The 11,692-nt window shown below is 48.4% G+C and overlaps 1 protein-coding gene across 1 annotated transcript; it reads left to right on the forward strand.

The window, feature by feature from the left end:
• The first annotated feature begins 3,266 nt into the window (after positions 1-3,266).
• DDO (D-aspartate oxidase) lies at positions 3,267-11,017 on the forward strand. Its single transcript, XM_013948829.2, has 4 exons — positions 3,267-3,438; positions 4,518-4,626; positions 5,938-6,114; positions 9,088-11,017. The coding sequence occupies exons 1-4, from the start codon at positions 3,267-3,269 to the stop codon at positions 9,653-9,655; spliced, it is 1,026 nt and encodes a 341-aa protein (XP_013804283.1). The 3' UTR covers positions 9,656-11,017.
• The last annotated feature ends 675 nt before the right edge of the window (positions 11,018-11,692 follow it).

Here is an 11,692-nt window from a genome sequence, read left to right on the forward strand (position 1 = left end):
TGGCAGGGAGTTGGTAGCCTCTTTGCTGGGGAACTGCCTGTGCCTGTGGCTCCTCCTGTCTCTTCCCGGTTTCGGTCCCAGTCTTCTGGCACCAAGAATGGGCAAAGAACTAAATGGTACCTGCTTGTCCCCCCTCCCCCCAAAGCCCTGGTTATTGCAACTGGTTTTGCTTTTCAATGCCGATTTTTGCAAAACCCTCAGCACAAGCCAGTCTGAGGGGGTGAGAATTGCCGACTCGGACTGAGCTGGCATGCCACGTGGGATAAAAATAGCTTGTCCTCAAGTGCCTCCTTGGGTAGGTTCACAGCCGCTGCCGAGACAGCCGGTGCTGCCAGCCGCACAAGTGCAGGTAACTCTTGCTGTCATTGCCGTGTTGTTAGTTTTGTAAAACACATACTGTGCTTGCTGATATAAACTGGGTAGCCTTTAACCTCTGTTTTGCACCAATTTTTGGCATATTAGCAGATTAATGCTTGATTTGCTCCTGTATGGCAGCAGTAAGCGCTAGGAAAAACAGCTTGTCAGCTTTTCAGCTGTGAGTTTTGGGTGGCCGTGGCTGTCTCCTGAGGGAGGTCGGTCGGGAAATTCAATCTCCATTGTGGGCCGAGGGCTTCAGCGAGTGTCAAACGAGAGAGGTGAGGGGCAACCGAGCCCAGGTCTTTGGCAGATGAATAATGTGTCCAGCGCGTATATCCCAGGGGTGGCTGACGAAGCAGGGCTGTGTTCATCCCCGGACTGCTCCGAGGCTGCGAAAGCACTTGGTGGGCATGCAGAGAGCGGCGTACAATTTCCGCTACAGCTGCCAGTGGTGAACAAAAAGGTTCATTAATTAAAATGCTATGACACACTTTCTTCAGAACCAATTTTTTTTAACCAAGGCAATTTCTGAATTAAAACTTCCCTCATTTTTAGTTACTTTTTTTCTTGTTCTGCTTCTAAATAAAAATACTGGTGCAAAATATTCTGGAGAATATGGCAGAGAAGTATAAACGATTCATGCCCTGCCAAGTGGGAATGACTCTGACATTCTGTAGAAATTCATTTTGCAGCTGGTTCAAGCAGCGCCAGGTCTAGGAGGCTCTGGGGTAGCGGTCGAGCTGCAAGGCGAAGCCAACATTTGAATCAGTGTATTTCCAGATTGGGTTTCTGGGTGGCAGCAATGCAGGTCCAAGGTTTTGGTGCAGGGTTCATCCTTACCCTGTGCAGTGTCCTTTTTCACTGCTCTGCGGGCACTTTCATAGCTGACTTGCAGAAGAAGATATAATAATTAACAGGAAGACTCTTAAGCATTGCCCTGAGAGGGAGAACAGGGACTGTAACAATGCTCAGCTGCAATGCAATGACGGGCAACGGTGCCTTGTCCTCTCTCCCTTCCTACATAGTAGGAACATCATGTTATCAAGCTCTGATAAATCCATAGGGGGTAGTGAGAAGCTGTGTGAAATGTTATGACCAAGGATTTCATAAATAAACCTGACCTACCCTCATCCCGCACGGTTTGTGTTGCCTGAACTTGCACCAAAGATGCCAAAAGCCACAGAGAGACGGGAAATCAGCTCTCCCTTATAACTTCAGGCACCATTTTCCAGAAAAGGTCCCCAGAAAGCAATCAGCGTGGCTGGATTTCTGCAGCCAAGGGTCTGAGCGAGTCCTGCAGAGAGCATGTGAAAACGGCTATAGGAGAGCAAGACCATAGGTCTGTCTTGCCCAGCGGCCTGTACAAAAGTGAAATTGCTAGATACTCCAGAAAAATGTAAGAGTCATAGGTGAAGGAGGTTTTCCCCCTACATACGCTCTCCGCTTTTGGCAGTAATCCCCGAAGGAGTGCCTGAGCCAGCAAGTGCACCTAGACGCTCATATTTCAAAGGCGCAGAAGGATTTATCACCAGTGGGTTGCCCAGTCCCTTTTGGACCCTTTTAAATCCTGCCTTCAGGAAGTTCTCAGGGGGCATCGCGTTGCATGGTTTCGTTCTGCTTCCAGCCTTTGCCCGTGTTAAACCTGTGGGCCAGCTGCGGCCCCCTGCACGTGCCGGCCCCTCACCGGGAGCTGCCCCAGGTAATTATTGACCAGAAGCTGGACACCGCTTGCTGGGGCAGGTGCCAAGCTCAGAAACTTGGCCCAGACAAGCAAAAAAAAAAAAAGAAACGCTGCTCGTCCTGGAGTAATAATTAAAAGTTATGGATGCTAAGTGAAGCGGAGCTGCTCCAGGCCACATAGCAGGCTATAAAGCAAGGTGGAGAGGGGCAAACAGACATGCTCAGCACGTTCCCAGCCGTGACTGCCACATGCCGCCAGGCAAGCACGGCAGCCTTGGGCACCTGCAAGCCCCTCCACCAGCTGGTACAGGGCCGAGGAAGGAGGGACTGGAGGCCTCAGGTCAGCAGGGCCACAAAATCCCCTGGGGTGCAGGTGGCTTCCCTTGCCTTGCTTTTCCCCAGCCAAGGGATCAGGGCCCACACGATTTCTGGATGTGGGAGTAGAAGCAGCCAGGCTGTACCTTAGGAAATTAATTGCATTTAATGGTAAAACCCCCTGTTTCCTAGACTAGAGCTCAGCAGGTCATCCAGTCCGCAGGTTCAAAATGGAGAGCAATGCACAGCAGGGGAATTAAGATGCATGCTAAGAAAAACGATGTTTTCCACAATATGCTGGACCTGCTGCTTTGGGGAACCAATTTGCCTCCTTGGGATTTGCTTCCTCTGCCCAGGCAGTGGCTGACCTTGTTGCTAGAGATGCCGATGTTCAAACAACCTTTTTTCTCTTGGTGACAAAAGGCCAATTTTCCCAGAGCTCCAAATGGCACATTTGCCCCGGACACTACGGAAACCTTGATGGGTGCCTCAATCCTTTGGGCTCTTAATGAAAAAAACTAGCTCCATATTACTCCAGCTTGAACACCAGTGCTATACATACAAATCTCCCTACTGCCTTTTGCTCCCCATGCTAAGGACAGGGGTAGTGGCTGCTGAACTTGCAATAACTTTTCAAATCCAGTCATGTTTTTTTTATCCTCACCTCAGTCTCGGTTCTCTGTGTGCAGCATTTAGTCCTGCTGCCCAGGCGGGTTTACAAAATCTGCATCTTCCGTGGGTATTTCAGAGGCACGTATGAGCATGTCCTCCGCCAGCATGCCCTGTGCAGCTGCTCGCTGGATCCAGCCTGGCGGCATCCTTCAGCTGCTTTTGTAGCCCGGTATTGCTAATGTGGGATATGCTATTTCCAAATGCTTGCAGGTGCCGCTCTGCTGCCGCTCTGCTCTCCAGCGATGGCAGCACCAAAGGTGGCCGTGGTTGGCGCGGGAGTCGTCGGGCTGTCCACGGCGCTGTGTGTCGCGGAGACCTTCCCCGCCTGCTCCCTCGCTGTCGTCGCAGAGCAGTTCACCCCCAACACAACAAGCGACGTGGCAGCAGGGATGCTCATCCCTCACACCACCCCAGGTGCGTGCAAAAAAAACCAGACAGATCCCCAAACCAGCAGTCTGACAGTCATTGCCCTGGTTTGGGCCACCCCGGCTGCCTCCATAGCACCAAATAAAACAGGATTGAGCAGGGGCTGAGCCCTGTCCCTCAGGCGCCCAGGCTGTTTGATAAATACGCGCTGCTTTGTACTCCAGCAGAACGGCGAAGCTCCCCTGCACTTTAGAGAACCGAGTCACTACCCGCCAAACCGTGGCTTTTACCCGGTAGCCCGTATCGGGGCAGCTTGGCCGTATCTGGTCTCCAAGGGGATTCAGGATAGGAAGTGGCTCTTTGCAGGAGGACAGCCACCACAAGGCTAAAAGGCCCCGCCTCAAGTTTTAACCCATCTGCATGGCATGCAAATACTTACTATTAAATATACAAGAGGTTATAAATAGTTATAAGCAGAGCTCTGCATTTAGTGGTAGAGGATCTTGCCCATGTGGAAAGGGGGTGAGCATATATTGTTCTTTTTCCACTTTTTTCCCTTAACATTTCATCTTGAACTTATAACCTAGCAGGTGTCCTGCCAGATCCCAAGGCAGGATTTGGTGCACAATGCTGCACAAGCGTATTACTTTTGCTAATACCTATGTCAGTCAGCAGGCTCTGCATCGACGTTTGGTGTGGGGGTCAGTCCTTTCCTCCCCAGACAGTCCCTTGGCTAAATGCGAGGGGCCCAGTACAGCGCGATGCTGTGGACCTTCATCTCTCCTGGAAAACCAGGGCTCTCCTTGGGAACTGAAGGCAATCAATCAGCCTCAGAGGGGAACCCAGACTGCCCTATAGCCCCAGATTTTATGGGTTTCCCAAGACTGCTGTGACAGCTGAGGTTTTGCACCCTCACTGCCCACAGCCTAACCTGCAGCTGGGACCAGCTGCGGGAAGCAGGGCCTGGGAGCTGCCCCCCCTCAGGCTCTGCTACCCGCATGGACCCCCGCCACACTGCAGGCTCCAGCCCCGCTGCCAGTGGTCCTGCCCACGCAGCCTCTCAGCACTCCCGTCTTGTCCTCCTCTGCATTTTTCCTCTTGAAACTTTTGGTTTTATTTCCGTGCAGGCACACCAATCCATGTGCAGAAGCAGTGGTTCAAAGAGACGTTCACTTACCTTTTCGCCATCAGTAATTCAGTGGAGGCAGCAGAGGCTGGCACTCACTTCGTGTCTGGGTAAGAGCAGCCCTCCGAGGCAGTCTGCCACCCGTGTGCCATGCACTGCAGCAGACACAGCCTTTTTCCCTGCGGGAGACCAGCTGCATTCCCCACGCAGAGTGGGGAACCTGGCCGTGCTCCCAAAAAGCTGCAGTGCAGTTGCTCAGATAGGACATATTTTCAAGCAAAATTCATGCATAGGTGTGAGGAGATGAACCACTCTCGGCTGGTCTGCCTGCTGCTAACGTCTTTTTATAAGTGATGTTTTCCATACTGTCATTCACCAGTTGCTTGCAGCAGGGCAGTCTGCATAGGGTTGGGAATGCAGGATCCTCCAGCTTTAGCAGCTAGGGATACGGATGCGATTGGTGTATGTGTGGGTGTTTCATGCTGCCTAACAGGTACACAGAAATTCGCCTGTTGAGAGTGCTGAGGCTGGACACTGAGTAGCTTATGAGCACCCCAAAACAGTGTGACCCTGCATAGAGGGCAGCCCTGCATAAAGGTCCAGCTGGAGAGGCCACGGCTGTGGTGGGCACACTGCATTAGGTGAGGGCACTTTGTGCTTTTATAATCCCTGGGAGACTGCTGTGTGAGGAGCTGGAAAGAAATGTGGATTTAAAACTATGGGAGAAAAGGTATTAGCTGCGGAACATCAGCAAATGAACTTGAGAAAAAAAGCTAGGTAGGATTTTTTTGCTGATGTGCCTTGAGAGAGTCTGTCTGAGGCCAATGGATTCTAGACATAAACTTCCCCCTGTACAAAGTGCAGAGCCCTGCTCCCTCAGGAGCCAGGACTGCAGTAACTGCGCTCCTGAGCATTTCCAAGATCCGCTGCAGGCAGCCCCACGGCTGGAGAGCAAGCGGAGAGCAGGAGGATGGTTTTGCCGGCCATCGTTCCTGCCCCCGGAGGAGTTTGTGTCCCAGCTGAGAGTGGTTATGGAAAGGCAAGAGGACACAGACTGTATTAGAAATAGTCCCTGTCCCTCCATCCCCTGTATTGCGTATAGTAGGCCTTCTGTGATCATACTGTTTTCTTCAGTTCTTGACATTTGGCAAATTTTAATCTAGACTCTGAGCCTCTCTCCTCATTATTTATCCTGCTATCTAGCCCTCAAGCTCAACTGTGACAGCCCCTCTGCCTGTTTGCAGTGGCATTTATTATAGTTGCAGGCAGCAATGCTTTCCCTTTGCTATTAGAGCTGGCGAGCTGCACTGATCAATGGGAACAAATTTCTGAATTCTTGTTTTTCCATTAAGGTTGCAGTGACGTGATATGGCAGAGCAATAATGACTAAGTTTTGCCGCTTTTTATCCATGTCCTTTTAGCTGGCAGGTCTTTAAGAGCACTCCCAAGGAAGAGTTACCGTTCTGGTCTGATGTCGTCCTGGGATTTCGACCAATGTCCGAAGCTGAACTCCAGAAATTCCCACAGCACAGCTGTGGTCAGGCCTTTACAACACTGAAATGCGACTGCCCACCCTACCTACTGTGGCTGGAGAAAAGGTTGGTTGTGATGCAGACTGGGGGTGCAGAGTGAAATCCAACCGAGGGTACTATGGGAAGCTGGGGACACATAAGAGGTTGGGAATCCTAGGTTTGAACACATCTGGAAAAGGGCTCTTTTTCACTGGGGAAAATGCAGCAAGGTGACTCTTGGGGGAGAGCACTAGTGATAAATACCGAATCTTTCCAAACTTTGAAAGGCCCCATTTATGTAATGACAACTTTCTACCACTCTGGCTGTACCATGGGGCTTTAAATTGGGAATACCTCTGAGCACAGTATTGATATAGCCACAGGGAGCCACACTCGGCCAGCTGAGCTTTTAAGATGTGTTGGGAACCTGCCGCATCCTAGGAGAGCACATGGGTGCTCCTCACTTGCCAGACTTCCCAGATATATTCCTCCACTCTTCAAGATACATCCAGTTCCTGAGAGAACGCGGATATCTGGGAAGATGTCTAATCTGCCAGGACTTTGGATTTAAGAATGGGTTGGTCCAATTCATCTCAAATTTGGTCAACAATCTCAGTCATTTCTTAATCCGTTCAGGTGAAAAAGCTCAGATAACATCATTTTGTAACAAACCTTCTGGAAACATTTTCCAATGCAAAATGCGCGATGCACTCGGGGGAATTGCAGCTTTAGAATTCATGCCTAGATTGACAGGAAAGTTCGATGTGTTGGCAAGACAAGCTTTCCCCAAAATACATGGATTTCAAAGAACCACAGGAGAGTCAGGATGCAGATCTAAAAAAGTTCTGACACCTGGAGTGCACATTTAGTCCATTTAGTACCCTTAAAATGAGCAAATAGCTGTCTCCACTTGAGAGAAAGTAATGAGCTGCAAGCTGATTTGAGGTTAAGTACTGAGCCGTGTACCTCCATCGTGGTACAAATTGCCAGCTAATCTTGGATGTCTTTCATCTCGGTGCAAATTGTGAAAAAATGTTTCTTGTTCCTACAACCCGCCCAACTGGGAGCACACCAGTGCCACCAAGGCCACGTGATGTCTGCGCTGTCTCCTCCGAACACATGCTCTGTCATGTTTCATTGCTTAACCCATGGGAAATTTCCGCTGAAGCACAACTAAATTGTTAAATCCATTTAGTGTCTGTCATGTGATTTCTGCTTGCTCCTTATTCCTGTTATAGCCTTCTTATTTCTCAGAGGATGTTGTCTAATAAGATGATCAAGCTTCTTTTCTTTCTCTTCTCTCTGGTGATCAGAAAAGAGAGCATATTAAACATGTAACTAATGCTCAAAACCCTAGTGATCTGAGCAGTATTTATGGACTGTTCTCTTCACAGTTGACAAGGAAAACTGTTTTTGTGCTCACTTTGCTGGTTCAAGAATAGGAACTTTTTCCTGCTTGCTTGTCTGAATTCAGGAGTTTTCAGCAGCTTTTAATACTGCTGTATTTTCAGTGGCATAATGGCAGAGTCACAAATACAATGTTTGTGAGATTCCCAGCAGTTTGTCGAGCCAGAGCTGTTGCATGGGACTTCCCCAGTTTTTCCCAGCCAGCCCCCGTGTCCTGCTGCACCTAAATCTGAGTCCCGAAGCACCAGCTGTGCCCTGGATCCTTGGCTCACTCATTGCTTTGGGGGAAACCACCACCGTATATTTGGACTGATCACTTTGTCAGCTGCTGGAGTATTGCAAGGGACAAGGTTTCTCACTTAGTGCATGGATCACCAGGCTGTCTCCTGACTTGCTCTTGCCAAAACCCCTGCTAAAGACCCCAAGCACTGGATGTGGCTGACAGTGCACGGTGCCTCCACCTCGCTCTGACAGAGCATTTCCCTGGGGCCAGGGAAATGTTTCTCCACTGGGAAGGACTACAAACTTCAGGAGAGTTCAGGGTGGAGTTTAGCTTGAAATTTAGCTCAAAGATGAACCTCAGGAAGGGGTGAGTTTTGCTTGAGAGAGTGGTTTGTGAACCGAACTTTTCAGGCGCCAGAGCTATGTCCCCCACCCTGCAGCAGATCTCTACTTCCAAATAGTGTGAACGGAAGCAAATGCTGCTCAGTGCATTGGCCCTGGGAATGGGGTCTCACTCCCCTCACACTTCTTTCCTGTCTAATTCCTGCCAGGCCCTGCAGCCCTCCAGCACTCACCTCATTTGCAAGGGAGGCCCCCTTAGCCGCAGAGTGATCCCTTATTATTGTTGCAGAAGGGTATGCAGGGAGGTGTATAAAAGTAAACACAGAGGAAAAAAAAGATCTTACAGGAGTAGTTTTAGAAATGCAAGCTCTGCCTGAGACAGACAGGCTGCCCGCTGGCCTGGCTGATGCCTGTGAAGGGTTCAGGTGCCCAGAGATGGGTGTTTAATGCTCTGCATTGCGCTGCGTGGCTCCCGGCTGCTGCTCTAAAAGGGTCCAGGTCTCCTGTGGGTCCTATGCCATACTTGCCCGGCCTGCAGGGACATCCCTGAGACCCCAGGGCATCTGACATGGCGTGAGGTGACCAAGTTTAGCACCTGAGTGGCTCCCCTGGTGTCAAAGGAGTGAATTGGGAATGAATGTGACAGTATGCAATAAGCACATTAAAAGGAGTGTACAATAGTGCTATCACTAGCAGCATGAGAAGTAAGTTAATGAATAAAAGTGACATTTTCAGCTTGCTGGGGCTGCTAAAGTTTGGAATCATTATAGAAATGAATCAATGAGACCATGAGGATGTGTCTGTCTATGTATCTAGGGTCTTATGCCAGACCCTTCTCTGTAATAGCTATCAACTTGTTGTATCTTTTCCCACCCAAACAAGCTGAAAAATATCTTTGATCAGGCCAAATCAGACAGAACACAAACAGAAGCCCCATACCACTTCCTTTGCTTTTTGTCCCATCTGTTGTTTGGTTTGATCTGAATGTTAAAGACAATCTCACTTACTTGATGTGCTTAATAATTACATGACGGTTTAGGGGTTTCATTTCAGCCTCACTTCAGGGTGTTTTGTTTTGTTTTTTTCCAGGTTGAAAGCAAAAGGTGTCCAGATGTACACCAGAAAAGTAGCAAACTTATGGGAGCTGCAAAGCGAATATAACATCGTCGTCAACTGTGCGGGCATTGGTGCCCACCAGCTCGTGGGGGACCAGAAGCTGTTCCCCGTCAGGGGCCAAGTACTCAAGGTTCATGCTCCTTGGGTGAAAAACTTTATCCGGGATGGGGACGGCTTAACTTACATCTACCCAGGGATACACAGCGTAACCCTAGGGGGAACCAGGGAAAAGGAGAGCTGGAGCCTCTCCCCTAATCCCAACACTACCAAAGATATCTTTGACAGATGCTGTGCCCTTGAGCCCTCACTTCAGCGAGCTCAGGATATAAAGGTGAAGGTGGGCCTGAGGCCATCCCGAGCGTGTGTGAGACTGCAGAGAGAGATCTTGAGCCAAGGAGGAGCAAAGCTCCTGGTGGTCCACAACTATGGGCACGGGTCAGGTGGCTTTTCGATGCACAGGGGCACAGCCAAAGAGGCTGCTCACCTGGTAGGGGAGTGCATTGCTGCCCTGCAAGACTTCTCATCGAGGGCCAAGCTTTGAACCTCAGAGGCTTCTTTTCCATTAATGACAGGTTAATATTGCATCCCCTAGTAGTGTCTTTGGACCCCTGGATGGAAGGAGCCTAAGCTGACAGCTAGTGCCATTGCAGATGCTTGGTGGTATCTCACCTGGCTTCCAGCTGGCACTCCAGGAAGGCCTGCTGGGTTGATCCAAGCATTAGCATAGCTGCCTCTCTCCTCTATCTAGTATTGTTCCTGCCTCAGTGATTTCTCCTAGGTTTGTGTTGAGGAGGATGAGAGATAATAAATGTCCTTCATATAGCAGGAATCAGATTGCTGAAGTATAATATAAACAACATAAATTTGCCATTTGTTCATCTGTATCTAAATTGTATTGAATGAGCTAGATTCAGATTCAGCAAAAACTAATTTTCTCCTATTGTACTAAATCTAATCTGGTATTGTTCTTGTTCCTGCCATCTTGCTAACAAACTTTACCATTTTCCATACAATTTACAGGGAAATGAAAACCCCACAGTGCTGCATTGCAGTGCTCCAGGTCAGCTCTTACAAAAAACAATGTTAGGTCACTGTCACGTGCAGTGACCACGCAAGCATGATTTTAAGAGCACGTTTATGAGACTGATCACTGCATTCACTAATGTTACACCTCAGGAGGAAACACAAAGTTTCTGGGAGAGGAAGTTGCCCTGCATGAGCTATAGTTTTGTGTATCTTTTCTCATGCCAGTTTGCAAATCTCTTTTTTCTGAACCTCTGAGACCTTGCTCTCATTGATTTTTGTTTTTTCCCATATATCACCTCAATAGCAGCTTTGACATGGCCTGTCTCCTGTGGAAGAGGATTTTTCAGGGGGGCTTGGGAGTGCAACCTTTCTTTGCTACTTCTCATCAGCACTTGTAGTGTTCTTACTCCTTTTCTTGCAACAGCTGATATCATTAACCAGTGACAAACCAACACGGATCTTAACACCAATTTCAGTTACATAAGAGAGAGAAGAGCCATTTAAGTCAAGATAAACACTATAAAGACAAATTTTTCTGTAATGGGATGTGAGTGAACTCATCTCTCATAATGAAGCCAAGCTATGGCAGCTCTGACTGTCACGCCATAATAAAGGCTGAGCTGAACTTTACACTTTCCACAGTTCAAGCCCTTGGATGTGTCTGAAGATATTCACTCCCCAGGATTAGAGTTTACCGTCAAAGTACAGGATGAATGTCTGACTGTTAGGGATTAACTGCTCATTAGATCTTAAATGACTCATTTAAGAGAACTAGCATCCATTTTTGACTGGCTTTTGTCCTTACAATTACAAAAACCCTTCAAGAATTCATGTGATTAAAATTAACTGATAAATAAAAGTCTAATAATTAAGCAAAGGTCACTTCTGAAGTGTTTTCTTTCATAAATGAGGGGTTTTTTTCATTCAGTGGGGCTTGACAGGGCCAAAAAAAGCCCATGCATAACTATCACGTTTGCAAATGGCTGCCAACTCCTGCTATTCTCAGTGGGGATGAAGACAGTTATCCTTAGCGAGGGACAGCTGTCGAAAGGAACATCATCATATTAAAGTACAGGTCAATCTGCTCGGGATCAGCCTAAGCCACCCCTGCTTTCAGGCATTTTGCCCTTTTCTTCTCAGCTCTAGCTGCCAGTTTTGCACCTCTCCCTCCCTCCCCATTAATTCACCTTTCCAGTGATAGGAGAGGGCAGAGCTGCTTCTTTCGGTGGCGGTCTTGGCATAGTGTTTGTCGAACTGCAGCTTTGTTCTTGGCTAACACGGAACGAGGAAATGCATGGAAAAAACCCAGAGGAAGAGTCATTTTTTCTTAATCTTGATTTTCATCTGAGAAACACAAACAAACAGTTCAGCTCAGTCTGGAGCTAGAAACACTACTAATGACAATTGTATGCTCATAGCACCATGAGAAATTCAAATCATGTTTGAGCCCTGGTTGTGCACTTCTACTCTGCAGGATGGTGGGATTTCTTCTAATTTACTTCTAAAAGTTGCCTGAAGTGGCCCAGCAGAAGAAGGCCACTTCTAGCCATTC

This window comes from Apteryx mantelli, chromosome 3, assembly GCF_036417845.1.
Source record: "Apteryx mantelli isolate bAptMan1 chromosome 3, bAptMan1.hap1, whole genome shotgun sequence".
In the NCBI taxonomy this organism is placed as follows: Eukaryota; Metazoa; Chordata; class Aves; order Apterygiformes; family Apterygidae; genus Apteryx; species Apteryx mantelli.